This window comes from Phyllosticta citribraziliensis, assembly GCF_038025025.1.
Source record: "Phyllosticta citribraziliensis strain CPC 17464 chromosome Unknown J3D65scaffold_4, whole genome shotgun sequence".
NCBI classification, from domain to species: Eukaryota; Fungi; Ascomycota; class Dothideomycetes; order Botryosphaeriales; family Phyllostictaceae; genus Phyllosticta; species Phyllosticta citribraziliensis.
In genome coordinates, this window is record NW_027117341.1 from 193,325 (window position 1) to 210,049 (window position 16,725).

General features: G+C 53.8%; 7 protein-coding genes across 7 annotated transcripts; 4 read left to right on the forward strand and 3 right to left on the reverse strand.

Annotated features, from left to right (window-relative positions):
* Positions 1 to 155: 155 nt before the first annotated feature.
* On the reverse strand, positions 156 to 3,588 carry J3D65DRAFT_666063 (uncharacterized protein; the record flags this gene model as incomplete). The annotated part of the gene is made up of 10 exons (XM_066802888.1): positions 156 to 299; positions 387 to 480; positions 534 to 744; positions 792 to 1,000; positions 1,044 to 1,111; positions 1,157 to 1,168; positions 1,215 to 1,312; positions 1,369 to 1,473; positions 1,693 to 1,848; positions 3,012 to 3,588. The coding sequence occupies 10 exons, from the start codon at positions 3,586 to 3,588 to the stop codon at positions 156 to 158; spliced, it is 1,674 nt and encodes a 557-aa protein (XP_066656598.1).
* Positions 3,589 to 4,596: 1,008 nt separating this feature from the next.
* J3D65DRAFT_618246 (RNA-directed RNA polymerase) lies at positions 4,597 to 5,948 on the forward strand. The gene is made up of 3 exons (XM_066799633.1): positions 4,597 to 5,607; positions 5,682 to 5,762; positions 5,816 to 5,948. Exon 1 carries the CDS (start codon positions 4,797 to 4,799, stop codon positions 5,550 to 5,552), a length of 756 nt encoding a protein of 251 aa, XP_066656599.1. The 5' UTR covers positions 4,597 to 4,796; the 3' UTR covers positions 5,553 to 5,607; positions 5,682 to 5,762; positions 5,816 to 5,948.
* J3D65DRAFT_618248 (uncharacterized protein) lies at positions 5,871 to 7,231 on the reverse strand. The gene is made up of 2 exons (XM_066799634.1): positions 6,928 to 7,231; positions 5,871 to 6,871 (listed from the first exon to the last, which is right to left on the reverse strand). Exons 1-2 carry the CDS (start codon positions 7,192 to 7,194, stop codon positions 6,005 to 6,007), a joined length of 1,134 nt encoding a protein of 377 aa, XP_066656600.1. The 5' UTR covers positions 7,195 to 7,231; the 3' UTR covers positions 5,871 to 6,004.
* An 86-nt stretch (positions 7,232 to 7,317) lies between these two features.
* J3D65DRAFT_276074 (uncharacterized protein) lies at positions 7,318 to 10,590 on the forward strand. The gene is made up of 2 exons (XM_066795013.1): positions 7,318 to 10,100; positions 10,175 to 10,590. Exons 1-2 carry the CDS (start codon positions 7,569 to 7,571, stop codon positions 10,334 to 10,336), a joined length of 2,694 nt encoding a protein of 897 aa, XP_066656601.1. The 5' UTR covers positions 7,318 to 7,568; the 3' UTR covers positions 10,337 to 10,590.
* A 302-nt stretch (positions 10,591 to 10,892) lies between these two features.
* Positions 10,893 to 13,504, forward strand: J3D65DRAFT_276056 (heterokaryon incompatibility protein-domain-containing protein). The gene has a single exon (XM_066795012.1). The coding sequence runs from the start codon at positions 10,993 to 10,995 to the stop codon at positions 13,267 to 13,269; it is 2,277 nt and encodes a 758-aa protein (XP_066656602.1). The 5' UTR covers positions 10,893 to 10,992; the 3' UTR covers positions 13,270 to 13,504.
* On the forward strand, positions 13,505 to 15,688 carry J3D65DRAFT_276086 (uncharacterized protein). The gene has a single exon (XM_066795015.1). The coding sequence runs from the start codon at positions 13,740 to 13,742 to the stop codon at positions 15,453 to 15,455; it is 1,716 nt and encodes a 571-aa protein (XP_066656603.1). The 5' UTR covers positions 13,505 to 13,739; the 3' UTR covers positions 15,456 to 15,688.
* Positions 15,689 to 16,005: 317 nt separating this feature from the next.
* J3D65DRAFT_618265 (uncharacterized protein) lies at positions 16,006 to 16,511 on the reverse strand. Its single transcript, XM_066799635.1, has 4 exons — positions 16,478 to 16,511; positions 16,384 to 16,424; positions 16,266 to 16,334; positions 16,006 to 16,098 (listed from the first exon to the last, which is right to left on the reverse strand). The coding sequence occupies exons 1-4, from the start codon at positions 16,490 to 16,492 to the stop codon at positions 16,011 to 16,013; spliced, it is 213 nt and encodes a 70-aa protein (XP_066656604.1). The 5' UTR covers positions 16,493 to 16,511; the 3' UTR covers positions 16,006 to 16,010.
* Between the last annotated feature and the right edge of the window lie 214 nt (positions 16,512 to 16,725).

Sequence of the window (16,725 nt, forward strand, 5' to 3'; positions counted from 1 at the left end):
ATTGTCTTTTTCCTGTGGACCGTCTGGCGCTACCATTGGGCCTCTTCCATCCCGTGCACGGCCACCCAGAGACCACGGAAGGCTCAACAAAGACGCCTACTCGCCCAAACAAGTCTACAATTACCATGCTCCGATTCGTTCAACAGCCACAACCCTCACAGCCCAGCAATCTTGCCCTCCAACAACCGCTCCGCATTCCTCCCAAAAACACCATCCCTCTCCGCCTCTGACAAAAACTTTGCCCCCTTAATCGCCTCAACAGCTGGCCTGTACCAGGCCGGCCTGCCGTACGGATAGTCCTGCGTGATTGAGTCAATCGCCAAATCTGGAAATATGATCGCCCCGTCTCCACACTCCGCCAGCAGAGAAGCGCCCCCCCTCCTTACCGAGCCGAATGTGAGCTGGCTTTTTGGCACGTTGTACCCCAGCAAGCCTTGGACCTGGCTGGGATATGTTGGTCCTGCGCTGTCCCACCAGAACCTGATACGCCGCGTCAATTTGTGATTGCCTGCCTGGGCGAGCCGTGTCTTCACCTTGTGCGGTACGCCTCCATGGCCTCTTTGCTGAACTGCGGGTACGACCGCAAGAACCGATCAATCAGTGACGGAAACGCGCCGCCGACTTGTGATACCGCGTAGTGGATCTTGGTAAAGTTGAAAAGAGTCTGTGTCAAGGTGAGGTCCATCAACGTGCGTCCAGTGTCGTAGTAAAATTCCGCAAGTGCACCAGAGTATTTTCCAGCAACTGACCATCGTCAGTCGTTGCTTCCTGCTCCTCGTTTCTATCCTTACACGGATTTGTAGAGACGAGCGACCCGTTGACATTCACCACCGGCTCGGTGGGGTGAATGTAGATTATCTCTCGAGAGCTTTTCCTGTTGTTCAAATTCTCGAAGAACGGTTTGAAGTCAGCATCTCCCAAATACTTGCCTGCATGGCTTGACAAGAGACCGACTCCCACGGCGCCAAGGGAGTCGAGTGCGTAGTTTGCCTCACGGACGCTTCAACTTTCAGTAAATTGTCGACGCACAAAACAAAACTTACGCAGCATCCGTGTACGGAAGAGGAATGACAGCGAAAAAGGAAAACTTGTCTGGGTACGTTTCGACAAGCTTCTCCAGTCAGCATCCTCTCTCGTCCAAACTCCACGATCTTACAGCCGCCATCCACTATCCCTCGTCAGCAACGTCCTACGCCTAGCAATGCCTCCCTCACCTCATTCAGCAGCCTCGCAATAGCAATGGTCTTCTTCTCATCCTGCAAATAGACGAGCGCCCCCGGCGTCGACACAGACACGACACTCCGTTTGATATCTGCATGCGCCCATCAATCGCCCACTCGACCTGCCTTTGCGTGACCTACTACTCACCATAATCCGCCATGAAGCGCATCGCGCTCAGCGCATCCCACTCGGGCGTCGGCATGCCGCTCGTGTCGGGCAAGATCTGGCGGTACCATTCGGGCAGGACGTGGACTGCGCGGTACGCCCAACCAAGGTCAGCCTTCCATTCAGCCACCCCTTAACCAGCAACCAGCAACCAGCAACCAGCAGCCAGCCAGCCAGCCAGCCAGCTCCTGGCCAACCGGGCAGTCATCACCGTCGCCGTCGTTGTCTCAAACGGGACACCGCACGAGAAACCAAACTATACCAAACCAGCCCAACTCAACTCAACACAACAGTCACCATACGTACCATGGAGATCAACTTTCGCCTTCGGCCTGTCCTTATCCTTATCCTCATTCTGCGGTTGCGGTTGCGGAAGCGCAGACGCATCTACCGGCCGCGCCACAGCTTCGACCGCCGCCAGCGCTGCGGCGCCGAAGGGCAGTGTGTCGATGTCGATGCCATCTGATCATGCCGTTTGACGCGTCAGCCACGCTCTCTTTCACTCAGTCGCTCCCAGCCCGCATCTTCACGCGCGACAAAAGCATTGACGACGGTGAAATTGACGCACCTGCGCTTGCCCTCTCTTTGATCCTCGTGATGTTTATCTTGATGTTGACACCTGTCGCGCGTTTCTCCGCCCGCGCCATCGCCTCGGAGGAGGAGGAGAATGGAAAGCGAGCATGTGGGCGCGCAGAAGCGAGAGCAGCGAACGCGCACAGCAGCGACAGTAGCGACAGAGCGCGCGGGAAGTGTGGGAGGGTCGGAAGCATGTTGGCCGGCCGCTGTAGACAAGAAAGGGAGTGAGGTAGCAGGTAGGCGAGTGGGTATGACGGTATGACGCGAGAAGTGCGCGGACGGAAGATTTGAGGTGGAATGCTAGACGTGCTATCTACCTGTATCTAAATGAACAGCTGTGCTGTACTAGGCGCTTGGCCCTCCGTGGTGTGCTCTTGCCGAGGAGGAAATATCCTACAGGTTTATGTGTATGCATGTATGTAGCAGGGAGCTAGCCGCCTCCGCCATCGATCATCCATGCAAAAGTACATGTACCTGTGCATAATGCAGCTTATTCCTTCCGTCCACACATCAACAGTCCAGCTATACGCATGCAGCGTAGATTGTTGACCGCGGCCAAGATGCCTCTATTTGTGCTTAGGTAGGTAGGTAAGTAGGTAGGTAGGTAGGTAGATAGGTATGTAGGTTCTTACTGCAGCTTAAAGTCAAGCTTGCATGTGCTAGGCTGAATAAGGCAGCTGCACTGCGCTGCGCGCACATGACGAATCGTCTAGTTGCTCAAGATCGCTACAGGGGATCTCTTACTGTGTCAAGAGGCTTCGCAGCCAATAAACTACGTCCTTACTCGACTACATGTCCATTTATCCCTATGCCTCCATGTAAACGTATACCTCCACACTTCCCTACATGCAGAGCAAAATGGCAACACGAGACGCGGAGAGGGGAGAGCAGATCAGAGCAGAGCACAGCAGGGTTGGAATGGTCGGTGATTAACGAGAGAGGTATGTTTGTTACAGACGGTATATGAATACATGTGGTACTTGGGTACAAGTAGATAAGCAAAGACATTGAAGCGCACACAAGCGTCGCCTACAACCTGCAAAAATGACCATGCTGCGACAGCTCCTCCGGACACAGCAGCTGCATGCCGCGGCACCGATCGCACCTGGGACACCTGCTGCGACGATTGCCGGCAGACCGCGCAAACGCCAGAGTCGTGTGATGCAGCATCTCCTCAAGGTACAGCTCGGCCTCGGCCTGCAGGCGCGGGATGAGGCACTGCTTCGCGACGACGAGCATCTCCTTCATCTGCGACAGCGTGAGGCCGCACCAGAAGGCGCGGTAGGCGCGCGGCGGCGCGTCGAGGCAGTACTGGCGGCGCTCGCGGTCGGACGGGCGGACCAAGTCGAGCGGCGAGGGCATGCTGCTGCTGCTGGTGGTGTCGGCCGGGTACGGGTTGGGGCTCACCGACAGCGGGTGCGACATGCACCACGCGATCAGCGCGGCGGCCGTGGCTTGCGATACAGTCTCCGGCAGCGGGACGGCCATTCGCGAGAAGGTCTTGCGGCCTTCGGTGGGCGTGCCGCGGAGGACGCCGAAGTGCTTCCAGACGCGCGGCGCCATTTCGAAGTGCCCGCCGTCGGTGGTGGTCAGGGTGATCATGGTGGTTTCGATTCCGTGGACCATTTTTGCAGAGGTGAGGGTTGTTTGTTGTGGTGGTGGTGTTTTAAGGGTTGCGGACTGCGACGGGTTAGCTGTGCTGCTTCCACTGAGTTCTTGGAGCACGCCGAGACTTACAGAGTTGACTTTGCTTTGAAGGTTTGTTGGTCGTTCGTAGTGTGAAGGCTGTTGTTGTTCGAAGTCGAGTCTGAAGGCAGAAGGTGAAATGGTAAAGAAATTTGGGGGGAGAGAGTTTGATTTATAGAAGAGAGTAGCAAGTAGTTGGGGAGGCTAACAGTTCCGACTGGAAGACGATTATCAGGGCTCTGCTGCTGTTTGGATCCCTTGCCATGATGCTACGTGGTAGACATCGTCCTTAACAATGTCGGGGAAGCGGGCGCACCAATCTTGCTTGAATGCTGAACTCTGGTAACGCAGGTTGGACCTCCCGCGTGACTTGAAGACGTTGGAATTATGACTGTTTCTTGAGGACGAAGGCAATAACGACCGATTCCTTGCTTTTGCTACTTTGGTAGATGTCTTGGAGTGCCCATGTAAAGTAAATGCGGAGGACATGGTCCTCAGGTACCGTAAGACGTGAAGAAACAGCAGCACTCATCTGTCGGCTCGAAACAGACGGAACGAAAGTAAAACGTTTGAAATGAAATGGCAGTGAGTGGTTCGACCTGGAAAACAAGGCTCAACGATACATCCGACTGGAACGCGTATTTTGGGGTTGGGAGCTCGGAGGTGAAAATGGGTTCAATCGTTTGAGAGTTCAAACATTTAGACCTTGATCTCGCACTGTTAGCATTTGCGGTTGTGTGACAGTAGCGGCATGATTCAGTGGGCATTTTCCCATGTGGCCTTGATGAAAGCATTGTGATCCGGATGTGTTGAGGTGATGAAGTGTCGTGGAGTTGAGTTCTGTCCGGTTGCCCTCACATGCAGCCAGCCACCCCGCGTCATCCCTGGCCCAAGCTCCCAAGCTCTCCCCCACGGCCCCACTGTGCTGGACTGCACCTCCCCCCGGCAGTCTCTTTCCTGTCACCACAAGAGCGACCTTTGCCATGGGCAGCCATTGCTCGGCCAATCCATCTCTCATCCTCGACAACATCTCGACGTCTCGACCTCCGCACCATCAGCTCAACTGTCAGTCTCTCATCTTTTGAACATCCGTTATCCACCAAACCAAACCACAACGCGACTCGACTCGACTCGACTCGAAAAACACCATGGCTCCCCGCCTTCAGAATGTCACGCTCGACCGAATCCCGTCCGTGTCATATCTCTACCAGGCCACTGTCCCCATCCCTCCGCCACTCAGGAACCTTCGTCCCTGGACCGCCTCACCCGTCGCCGCGAATCCCAATGCCGCCTTCAACGAAAAAATCGGCCTCATCAACGCCGACGTGACGAGCATGACGATCGACGCCATTGTCAACGCCGCCAACGTGCGGCTGGCAGGCGGCGGCGGCATCGACGGCGCCATCCACTACCACGCCGGCCACGAGCTCCACCAGGCCTGCGTCGCCATGCCCACCGACAAAGACGGCGCCCGCTGCCGGACCGGCGAGGCCAAAATCACCGACGGCTTCGAGCTGCCGTGCAAGAAGATCATCCACACGCCTGGCCCGATCTGGTACGACATTGCAGACAAGACGCGGGCGGCGGCGCTGCTGCGCTCGTGCTACCGCTCCAGCTTGGACCTCGCGGTCCAGAACGGCTGCAGGAGCATCGTCTTTCCGCCCATCAGCACGAATATCTACGGGTACCCGCGTGCCGAGGCGGCCGATGTGGCGCTGGGCGCGGTGCGTGGCTGGCTGGAGGAGAAGGGTCCCGATGTGCCCATCGACGCGATTGTCTTCACCAACGTCGACATGCCCGACATGACCGCCTACCTTCACTTCATTCCCAAGTACTTCCCGCATACTTCACCGCTCGCTGAGGACGACGAGGCACCGGAGGCACCGGCCGAGAAGAAGCACTAGAAGAAGCCCTAGAAGGACCGGAGGTTTTGGGAAGCTCGTCTCAAGGGTATCAAGCGTACGGTCCATCCCGTTCTTGCTCTCCCAACAGGACCAACTCAATTTCAGGAGACATGAGACTGATGGCACTAGGCTTGTTCAAGCGCCACAAGAAAGGGGATCCACCGCCTTTCTTCGAATCGAGAAGATGATCTCCATAATAAGTAATGACCAGTGAGTTGGACCCTTGATTTCTCGACCCCGGCTGAGCGACTGACCATGCGTAGCAAACACGCCTCATCAGGGGGAATATCAGCATAATGGCGCAGCAGCGGGAGGAGTCATTGGACAAAGTTCTTTGGGAGTACCTGATTAGCCATGAATCATGCACGCAATAGAATCCCCTTCGTTTATCGACCGTCCATCCTGTTGAAATTTCTTTTTCTTGGGTGACTCTAACCTAAGGCGATGCGCTTTCATGCCTCTCTTCTTCGGACAAAAATAAACAAGGCCTCGTCCTTGCCAGCGAAGCTCGGCAGAGGCACCTGCGCAACGCGCTCGAAGTCCTTCTTCTCCCGCGCCATCCACTCGGCAATCGTCTCAGTCTGAAACCCAGTATACCCGTTGTGATTCTGCGTCCCCGCCACGACAATGTAGTCGCCCTCATACGCTCTCAGCACCTTGCCCGTGAAATCGGCGCCGACCTGCGGATACACCAGCAGCAGAATCTCATCCCTCGCGCCGCCATTCTGCTTCAAGAACTGTATGCCATCGGCGTACACCGTGTCGCCAATCCACATGGAGCGCCACTCGCTATGCAGATTGTCGACGGCGGTGACGCGCAGCCCGGCGCGGCGCAGCAGCAGCGCCCAGTACCCGTTGCCGGAGCCTATCTCGAGGACGGCGCGGCCGGGCCAGCCCTTGGGCTTGGGCTGCGGCGGAGCGTGCAGCGCCAGCTGCTGCAGCAGCGCCAGCGCGTCCCACGTCGGCACCACGCAGCCGAAGTGGTGGTAGAAGACGGGCAGCACGTGGTGCGAGATCTTGGTCGCGGCGGTGCTGGGGACCGGCCCGCTCCACTCCAGGTTGTGGCACGACCAGGCCCAGTAGTCGTAGTAGGGGTTGGGCAGCGGCTGTTTGCGCTTGTTGGGGAGGGTCAGCGTGACGGGGGTGCGCGGGGATGCGGCCGCGAGGTAGAGGTGGGATTGGAGGTGTGCGGCGACGGCGGCGCGGAGGCTGTCTTTTTTGGCGTTGGAGGCGAGGGCGCGGAGGGCGGAGGCGGTGGAGGTCGAGGGGGAGAAGATGGTCGTGTACGCTGTTATGTCTGCGTCTGGCGGCGGAGGCATCTGGTCCGGTCTTGTTCAGCAGCGCTCTTCCTGATAGAACTTCGAGGTCTGTCTACCTGCTTCCCCTCTTCGTCGACGTACCAGCCGTGTAGCCCATGCTTGCCTCCAAAGCCAATGGCGTGTTGGACCTGGTCCAGCGTCACTTCGGCGGTGGCGCGGTAGACATATTTGTCCGAAGGTGGGAGTTTGAAGGCCTTGATGATGGAGCTCCGGAGGTCATTGCCCTGCGGAAGGGCGTCGGCGGTCCATGACGAGAGGAAGGCCTCGGGGTCGAATGGAGCGGGAGAGCCGACCGTGTACGGCTGCTTTGGCGGAGATGGCATTTGGTGTAGGTAAGGTAGTTTTGGGCACGGAAGAATCTTGGATGACGTCGAGCTGCGGCACAGCTAGCGGTGTCGCGGCGGTAAACGCGTGGGATGAAAGTCGTTGCCGTGTCTTCAACACCACACAATAATTGGCCGTGGCCTCTCCGAACCACCACCGCGCTCTCATAGGTACCATCTTCCCTGCGGCCCAATTGCTGACGATCGCTTGATCTCTTTTCGGCATTCGATTGTTCAGTCGTCAATGCATTTGGTCACCCTCCAACAGCCCGTTCCGAACATGTCGCGTTAAAGTGAACCGAAAATCAACGCCATCCCCGTTGTCCGACCTCATCTCGCGTATCAAAGCCAACTCTTGAAGAAACACCATCACCATGCTTTTGAAAAAGCCAATTCGGCCGTCAAGGCCCTGTGTGCCCCACCTCCCAAAGACATGTGGCCGGCGATTTTTGAGGTCGTCGCCAGCAAATTTCGGCGACAAATCACCGCGCGACTGGATGAAGCAGATTGCCGAAGAAAACAAGAGACGCTTCAAAGAAGCAAGATGGACAAAAGAAGGGCGCGATGAGGTGATCAACGCACCGAGACGCCCGCTGGAGCCTCTCAATCATGAATCTCGGCTAGACACGCCTAAACAACCTTCCGAAGGAGCGGACAAGCTCTCCCTGCACGAAATGACGTTGGACGAATTGGTCGAAGTGTCGGCGTTGATTCAGAAGCGGATTGAGCGCCTGTCACTGCCTTCCAGCGGTGAATCCACGAGAGAAGAGATCAAAAGATTTACGAAAGAGCGCTTTGAGGGACGCGACGACGAATTAAGAGGGTTGCAAGAGATGCGCAAAGAGAACATGGAACGGAGCCCAGAAAGAAGCCGACCATGGACCTTCCGCAACAATGATTTCAACCAACGAGAACTGGACCAGTTCAAAGTAGCTGAGAAAAGGGTCGAGGAGATGCTTGCCCGAGCAAACCTCCCGTCACCGGCGACACGCCCATTTTTTAAGTCTGAGTTTGGCCCCCGTAAAGGACCTGGCCACGATGAGCTTGCATCCCGACTGTCTGGAACACGGACTCACTCACAACAAGAGGTTCCAAACGCGACGAATACTGAGTCCGTTCCTCCCCACGCTCTGAAGACGGATGATCAGCATTCGCAACCTTTGGCATCTTCGAGTGGATCCACCGAGAGCAAATTGTCTTCTCCAGATACATCGGTACAAGAGCAACCTTTATCGATGTGCAGAGATCAGCATCTGCCTGAGGACACAGAATTGGGATCTCAACGCTCCAAATTGGCCAGAGAACGTACCGAAAAAGCAACTGAGTGGCTTAAAGATATGCTTCGTAAAGCAGGCAAGCTTGATGAAGCACCGCCGGGCAGCCAGCAGTGGTCCATCCAACAGGAATTCGAACCACCGCAAAAAATCGAGCCGCTGGTTTTTTCACTCGCAGAAAAAGCATGGGTCAAGTCTGAAAATGCGACGAGCCTCGATTCCAACCAACGCAAGTTCAAATTTGGAGATGTTCTGCCAGTTGTGCAATGGAATTTGCGCATGTTTGGACCCAGCCAGTATATTCCAGCACGCTCCACTGCCGCCATGGATGTATTGGAAGAAATCTTTGGGTGGAAACCAACCTCCATGGCCGTTAAATTGCATGAGGTCAACCCACAGACGTTACAAAGCATCATGAACCATCCCTGGGTCCAGCGTAACTTCTTGGTGGGCTTTGACGACAAATCTAACATTTTCAATGGTAAATTTCCTGCTGAAGTCGGGCTCGATGATTTGCCATCTCTTCTTTTGGTGTCTGCGGATTTAATCACAGATAATTGGATAAGCAGACGTATTGGCCAATCTCATCGTGTTTTAAGCGTCGACCTCCCTATCCAAGGCCAAAACGAGCAGCAAGACCGGAGAGATCTCTTGAGACTCTGCGCCGCGAGACTGGAACGGGTTGTGCTGGGGAACCGTTGGACAGCTTTCGATGAAGATCGAGAAAACAACCGCAAGACAAAGATGGAAAAAGAAATCGACGACTTCATGAAAACAGGACACAATACGGAAGACAACGTAGTCTCTACAGTCATGGCAAGAGATCTGACCTTTCGCCATTTGGACGGTAGTCGCTCGCGACAGTATAGACACAAGTACAAATGGTGGAACAATGGTGCCATGAGAACTCGCGAAGCAAGAGTGGTCGATTTCTGGAGTTCAGCAACGAGCGCTGCATTCATCAACAATATGGAAATCGACAAGCTGACCCGGGGAGGAGGCCAATTCCAATACGGGATAAACTGCAAGAAAAACCTGGGTCACGTCTCACAAGCTGGACCAACCATGGACATGTCCCCTCCATTGCTCCTCTCAGAATACGGTCTGCAATTTCAGGCCCGTTCATGGCGCGAAGTCGTCGACAATGATATGCTGGGATGGCCGAGAAATGTAGCTCGAGTGCAGAGGAGCAAGTACTGGCCTTACGGACCGGGATCGAGATTGCCGGCTTTCCACCGGCAAGAACAATCGCTGTCAGACGTCCCAAGGCCACCTGTGCTTCCAAATATGCCAACAAAGGATGTGTCCCAAGAGGCTACCGATGCAGTGGAGAAAGAATTGCCTATCACCAATACAGAGCCGACAGACGACGCGAGCGCCTCGACACCACCTTCCATCAGCTACCAGGAGGCTACCGAGATAATGGAGAAAGGGTTGCCAATCCCCCGCACAGAACCGAAAGTCAGAACAGAGCCGAAAGTCAGCAAAGAGCCAAAAGCCGACGCGAGCGCCACTACACCGCCTGCATTCAATAACTTCACGTGCAGCCCAGGCTTCAACTACGACTTGACCGAGCACAGCGAAGTCATGATGTGGGCGAGCGACGACTACGGAATCGCTCGGAATATCAAGGTACATTTCACACGTTTGCCACCGTCACAACTCGTCGTTCTTGCCGATCGTTCTGCTAATGCTTGCACTGTCAGATCGTCGAGAAAGGGCCAGGCTGGTATGGTGGAAAGAGACGCAAGCCGAAGAAACCGTCACCGCAAGAGGATACTGTTGCCGAAGTGAAGACGGATTTGGCTGGTTCGACGACTGAAGACCCTGAAGCGGGCCGGGATTTAACGGCTACTGGGTCAGTATAGGACGGTGTGCATGAAAGCATCTCACGCGCCACTGCGCCGGCTTGTCATTGTCTTATCATTCCATGACCTCATGTCCGTCTGGAACGACCTTTACGAAGAGTTGAACCAACGTCGCAATGTGGCCTGCAAATCTTAGCAGCAGGAAGCATTTATCGTCTTGCTGACGCGGTAATGGGAGAGGCTCTGCGGGGTCTCCATAGCCTTTCCCGGACCACATCGTCGCCTCTGTAATATACTACCAAAGCTTCATGCGCTTTAGCGAGTGGAGTGTCGCTGATACCTCAAACTGCTTCTCCGTTTGCTGGTCGAATTGTGCCGTTTTCTGGTCATCTTTGCGGTCTGCTTTCGCTCGCCAGCTCGTTGCGTTTAGGCAGAGAGATATGACCCTTTTCTTTTGTCTTTTCGTCCTTTTGTGCCGTGTCGTCCCTCGACGCCGCGGACACATCGGCGCTGTCATACTTGACCTGACGGCAATGTGTGGCTCGGTCAGTGCGACTCTTCGTACTCGATGACTCCAAAATTCAGGCGCTTGTCACACGTTGCACGGTCGCAAAATCAGGGATTGCACAGCATTACCGTGTTGGCTAAGGCAAGGCTGGCCCCACTCACAGTCTCGTGTAATTGTTCGCGACGGGTGCAGGTATTTCTCCCACCTCATGTCAGCCAGAAATTTTCCTCTGGCAACCACAGAGCCCCTTGGAGACAGCGGGAAAAGATCAGAGGCAATTCGACCTCCAGCGATAAGGCTTTGGGTTACAATGTTCGAGTCCCACGTCCCACTCAAAACTCACCCGTTTCCTCGAATCATGAGCCGAAACCGATTAACAACTCTGAGTTCTCAAACTGATCATCTCTCCAGGGAATACGATTCACTAGCTCCTGGACCATACGAATACGCACGTTTGAAAGAACCGGACAGACAAATCCGCCTTTTCTACCTGGAGAAATACCACAAAAACAGACATCAGAATCCGCCAAACAGTGCTTCTGTACAGGACAACCTCCAGGAAGAATCTCAAATTTCCGGCCATCTGGAGCACATCTCCATCGACGACCACCCGGAATATGTCGCCTTGTCGTACACTTGGGGAAGTCCGAAGACTCCTTTTCGAATCCGCGTGGATGCCTCCTACCTGAGCATAACGGCCAATCTGTATGCCGTACTTGGAGTACTTTCAAAAATTCCGCAACTGCAAGGAGGCCCTCTGTGGATTGACGCGATCTGCATCAATCAGAGGAACGAGGACGAAAAGAACTTTCAGGTGCCCCTCATGGGCAGGATTTATAGCGAAGCAAGTGAGGTGTTTGCTTGGATAGGAGAAGAGGCGGACGGGAGCTCTGGCGTGCTTGATGGCTTGGTTGCTACTGGGGAGTACTGGCTTGGTATACACGTACCTTTTGCGAAAACCCGTCTTCGGAGAAGAGCCGAGGATTTGTTCTTTCTCTCACGCAACAGAGGGTTTGATTACAGTCCGGGTAATCGTTTACTCGACGCGCTCAAACAGATACTCGATCCTACATGGACACCCAGTACACAAACCCAAAGGCTCTTCAAAAGGGCTTGGTGGCGCCGTGTATGGGTTATCCAGGAGGTCACTCTCGCCAAATATGTGTCAATACTTTGCGGCACTCGCCTCTTTTCGTGGGAGAAAGTGATGGGAGCGATTAGTTATTTCTCCCACGTACAGCAGATGGCATGGAAGAAGGGACCGTTCTCTGGTATTAAATCCTTGTATGGGCCTGCTGAACACTTTGAGATATTCCGGGTCAGATTCCAGCGGAGCGTGCCGGACATCATGTGTCGTTCATTTGGGGAAGAGCTCGCCATCAAAGGGATATCCGACGAGTCCACCCGGAAAGCCTTCCCAGAATTATACGAAACAGGCCTTACTCTCTGGGAAGCACTCTTATGCCTCATGAGACTAGACCATGACGCGTTCGAGGCGTCTGATGAGAAAGATCGGGTATACGCATTCCTTGCCTTCTTCAGGCCAAGCAGTCGAGACCGAATCCATGTCGACTACTCGAAGAACACAAGATTTTCTGATATTCTGAACAGCCTCACACGCAACTTGTTTCAGGAACACGGTCCACGCATTCTCGCATACCGCCAACCTAATTTGGATGAAGCCGAAGACTTGCCTTCGTGGTACATCGATTGGACTAGAGTGGAGCAAGGTCTGGCTTTGTTCGATCCTGCTGGGCTACTATATACCTGTGCATCGGGAAATGAGAAGTGGTGTTCTGAAAAGTGTCACATGGACAACGGTCTCCAGTTGCCACTTGAAGGAATCAAGGTATCCACAGTCGATCTGATAGCGAATCTTGAAATCAACCCTTTGCTAGGAACCAGTCCTCCAATGGGAGACAACGCTTCAACGGAGACCAGCCCCTGGGAGCTCGAGGATCCAATTCAAGACAGAGAACAAGTCGAGGAATTCACATCCTGGATCCGACTGATGGAAAAGCTCCTGTCAAAATCACACGAAGACTCCCCAGCGCGTGCCGCGAGCAATTTGTCGTCGAAGCAGAATTTATGGCTCGTTCCCATTGCAGGGGATCAGGATGGCCGGTACCCCTTGGTCTCGAACAGCAGTCCTGGGTGCACGATAGAAGCCTTCCAGACCGTGACCGGCGAAAAGAAAACGGATGGAGCATCCAAGGAGGGGATTTGGGAATACTGGAGGCGCTTGAAACTCAACGGCAATAAAGGCTTTGTGACTTCTGACGGCAAGGCAGGCCTGGGACACAGGACCGTGCAAGAGGATGATTTGATCGTCATCTTCAAGGGCTGCAAGTTCCCCTTCCTCATCAGACTTCGCTGCGAAGAGCGGAAAGAGTATGAGTTGGTTGGCGCGTGCTACGTCGATGGAATCATGTACGGAGAAGCGATGGAAAGCGATCCGACATTTGAAGAGATGTTCCTGGTCTGAAGGAGCATTCATTTGCTTCAGCAGATGACTGATGGGGAGCACTCACGCGTGCTACAGGACGGAATCAGGGAGGGCGACGCGATTAAATACAACCCAATCTTTCACGAGATTTTCCTGGTCTGAGGAAGCAGTCATATACTGTGACGTCTACCTGAGAGAGCGTTCCAACGCCATATCCGAAGACTAACAGGGAGCATTCGAGCGTCCATAAGTGTAGTGATCAGGAGGTTGTGTCCAAGACTTTTGCTGAAAAGTCTTAGGGGCCATCTACAGCGGCAAGACGGCGAGACAAGTGTTCCCAATCACCCTTTCCCTCCCAGGAGTTGCATTACGCGTTTACATCGAAGCTGACAACCGTCCCGGAAACCAGAATGCCCGCGAAAGTCCTGCAGAGCCACGCGCAGCATCCAGCGAAAAGAAAGTGACTGACGATTCAACGAAGCCAATAACCTTCGCGGACTTTGAGTTAAATGGGAGTCGATACGCGCATCCCCTATTCGAAGCGGGCAGCTTCCAGAAAGGAAGTTGGTCGTGGACATCATTTAGTCAAGCGCCGCGTCCATTCTCAACGTTGGACAACTTGCATTGTCACCTTCCCGTTTTTTTCTTGGATCAGATCCATCATGTTGATGCCGAAGCGACTTGGCAGCCTAGCGCGCTGCTCTCTCGGCATCGGGAGAAGGATGTACAGCCAGCAGATATTGGCCAAGCTCTGGGACTCCATGAACGAAGCCATGGACATGAAGAAGCCATCCTCCAGGAAAAACCTTTCAAGCGACCCAGTACCGCCCAAAGAGCGAATGAGGATCCAACCACTGGTTTTTTCAAACACAAAATCCGACTGGGTTGCGGCAGAGGACAATGCTCAACAGTCCTGCCTAGAGACTGGAGCCATCCTGCCAGTAGTCTCGTGGAACCTACTATTTTTTGGCTTTGGTGGATACGTCGCAGCGCGCTCCTTAGCAGCGATGGATCATTTAAGAAATATTTTTGGAGAGCGACCGCGCCCGATGGCCTTGATGCTACGGGTCGATCTCGAAGATTTAAGGACCATCTTAGAGCACGAGTGGGTTCGACGCAATTTCGCCGTTGGCTTTGATACTACTCCGTTTACGCAGCCAAGCCTGGGTGTCTTTCGTGGTCCAAAAGATTCCGTCATGATGGTTTCCAAAGAACTACGCACTCAGCATTGGCTACTCGTCAAAGGCGTCTTGAGCGTTGACCTCCCGACAGGTGGCCACTACGGTCCTGAGAAAAGTGGCAAAGTTCTGAGGCTCGGTTTTGTACGTTTACGGCACTTTCGAAAGTTCAGTGAGCGGGATTTTCGCATCGAAAATAGGCTTCGAAAATTGCTAGATCCGGAGTTTTTTCAAAAGGAGCTAAATGAGGCCAAGGAGTCCATCAAACCCGTGGTCCAAAAAAGACTGTTGAAGGAAATAAAAGAATATATGGTAAAAGAGTTCCGACCTGGTGACGAGGTGGTTGCTGCGGTGTTGGGAGCAGACATCGCTACAGGTGATCACGGCATCCCGAGGACCGCCTACAGGTGGAGGAAAGTTGGGGCTGTCAGCCGGCCTACAGACCTGGAAAATGTCAGGACTGATCGAGTTGTCGACTTCTTCCTCTCAAAATCGGTTGAACGGGTCAGGGTCGAAGAAATATACGAGGAGATGGCGAAAAACGGGATACGCAGCAAAGTTCCATTGCAGGAAGTGATGAAGTATGGTATCAACCGCAAAGTCCCACTGGGACCTTTTCCAAAGGAGAAAAAACCCACTGTCGCATCGTATTCCGATATGCTGTCGTCCTATACGGCAAACACAAACCGCAGCTGGAAGGACCACTCCTATTTCGGCTGGCAAAGAAATCGTATTTACAGTGACGGTATGTCCGATCTCCAGCACGAAAGGGACATCCTTGGACCTCGACTTTGGGCTCGCCGAAGCCTCAATTCCAGGGCGGAAGAAAAGTCATCCAAGACGTCTGGAGACTCGTTCACAATACCGTCCTTCGCTCAAATTTTCACAAACGATCCGAGATTCAACTACGACTTGCACAAAGGAGAGGTTTTGATGTGGGTCAGCGATGACTACGGAGACATCACTGGTATCAAGGTATGGCAGTTGAGAGATCGTTCGACTCATTTTGTTGACACATTGAAAATCAGGTCGTGGGAGGTGAACTGAAGCAAAATGCGGAACCCAACGGCCCTTCATGAACAATGAATCCTGTACGACTCAAAGAGAAGCTGATTCATTTCCTACCATGCAGCATCATAGTACTGTTCATACTTCCATGAGTTTTAATTCTCCGCGGATTTCCTTTGTTTCGTTTGAATTCCCAAACCGTCACCATGAAGTTTGGCAACGATAAAAGCAGGAAATCGCCAGCAATTTAAGGAGGACTGAAAGATCATCATCACAACCAACTGAAGGAGAAATGTTTGGTTTGGACAGGAGCGAGGGGTTCAAGGACTGGAAGATGTCCCCGATTCTTAAATGGTTCTTCTTCAGACCGCCGTGAAGAAGGTCTTCGGATTGGTCAATGCAGAAAAGCTTTTGATCAAGTGGAAGGTCAAGCCATGGTTCCCAATTTCCAGGAGAATCAAGCACTATACGGTCACCAGTCTTCGGAGGCAGGCAGCAGTCGAAAGTCATGATATTCGTGTGCTTGAAGGGGTATCTAATCGCTTGAGTGTAGCCTCCCCACGAGCATCATCTATGTCGCTCCGTCTAGGCGACCTACTGGGTCGTGACAACGCCGTCTTCCTCGACGGTGATGTGGTCGTTGGTGGACAGGATGGAGACATTGTCCGCGGGCAGCTCGGCACTGTCGAAGCAGTCAGCCTGGAGTTCATTGCACATCCCATGAACATGTTCAGTCCCAATTCATAGTCGACGTCCGTATACGAAGCCATCGTCTGTGTGATGTCCGGACATTCCGATCCTGCCTTGGATCTGGGGAATGTAGATAAGGTTGGAGCGGGGTCGACGTACGTGAAGCCCTTGATGAGCTTGAACTCGGTGAGGATCTTTCCGCCTTGGTCCGTGACGGTCTTCTTTGCCCTGTATCGTGTCAGTTACTTGAGCTGTGTCTTAACAGGACTCGACCTACTTCTCAAGCTCCTCGTGGCTGGCGCCTTCCTTCAGGGTGACCTGGACGATATCAGCAACGGACCCCGCATCAGGCAACCCTCGAGGTATCATACGTTGACGTTGGGCATTCTGGCAACAAACGGGTTGGACTTGGTAAGAGGTGTTGGTAGAGGAATCACTGGAGAGGGATGAAGAGAGGAACCTGGGACAGGTGAGCCGGCAAGCTTAAGTAGCAGGTGATGAGCCAGCCCCTCCATCCCAAAAGCCGTAGCAAGGCGGCGCTTGATGACGTGCGTTGGCAGCAAAGCCCACCATGATAACGTGGCGGTCAGCTTCAACTGGCACCGCAGAATCTGGGAAA

What these genes read in the sequence shown, in the direction of transcription:
- J3D65DRAFT_618248 (XM_066799634.1), bottom strand. Translation starts at nt 7,194, where the DNA reads ATGCCATCTCCGCCAAAGCAGCCGTACACGGTCGGCTCTCCCGCTCCA. An exon ending in TCGACGAAGAGGGGAAGCAG is followed by an intron (nt 6,872 to 6,927) that starts GTAGACAGACCT and finishes AGACCGGACCAG; the next exon opens with ATGCCTCCGCCGCCAGACGC.
- J3D65DRAFT_276074 (XM_066795013.1), top strand. Translation starts at nt 7,569, where the DNA reads ATGCTTTTGAAAAAGCCAATTCGGCCGTCAAGGCCCTGTGTGCCCCAC. An exon ending in GAATCGCTCGGAATATCAAG is followed by an intron (nt 10,101 to 10,174) that starts GTACATTTCACA and finishes TTGCACTGTCAG; the next exon opens with ATCGTCGAGAAAGGGCCAGG.
- J3D65DRAFT_276086 (XM_066795015.1), top strand. Translation starts at nt 13,740, where the DNA reads ATGGGAGTCGATACGCGCATCCCCTATTCGAAGCGGGCAGCTTCCAGA.
- J3D65DRAFT_618246 (XM_066799633.1), top strand. Translation starts at nt 4,797, where the DNA reads ATGGCTCCCCGCCTTCAGAATGTCACGCTCGACCGAATCCCGTCCGTG.
- J3D65DRAFT_618265 (XM_066799635.1), bottom strand. An exon ending in AGCCACGAGGAGCTTGAGAA is followed by an intron (nt 16,335 to 16,383) that starts GTAGGTCGAGTC and finishes GACACGATACAG; the next exon opens with GGCAAAGAAGACCGTCACGG. An exon ending in AAGCTCATCAAGGGCTTCAC is followed by an intron (nt 16,099 to 16,265) that starts GTACGTCGACCC and finishes CTGCTTCGACAG; the next exon opens with TGCCGAGCTGCCCGCGGACA.
- J3D65DRAFT_276056 (XM_066795012.1), top strand. Translation starts at nt 10,993, where the DNA reads ATGTCAGCCAGAAATTTTCCTCTGGCAACCACAGAGCCCCTTGGAGAC.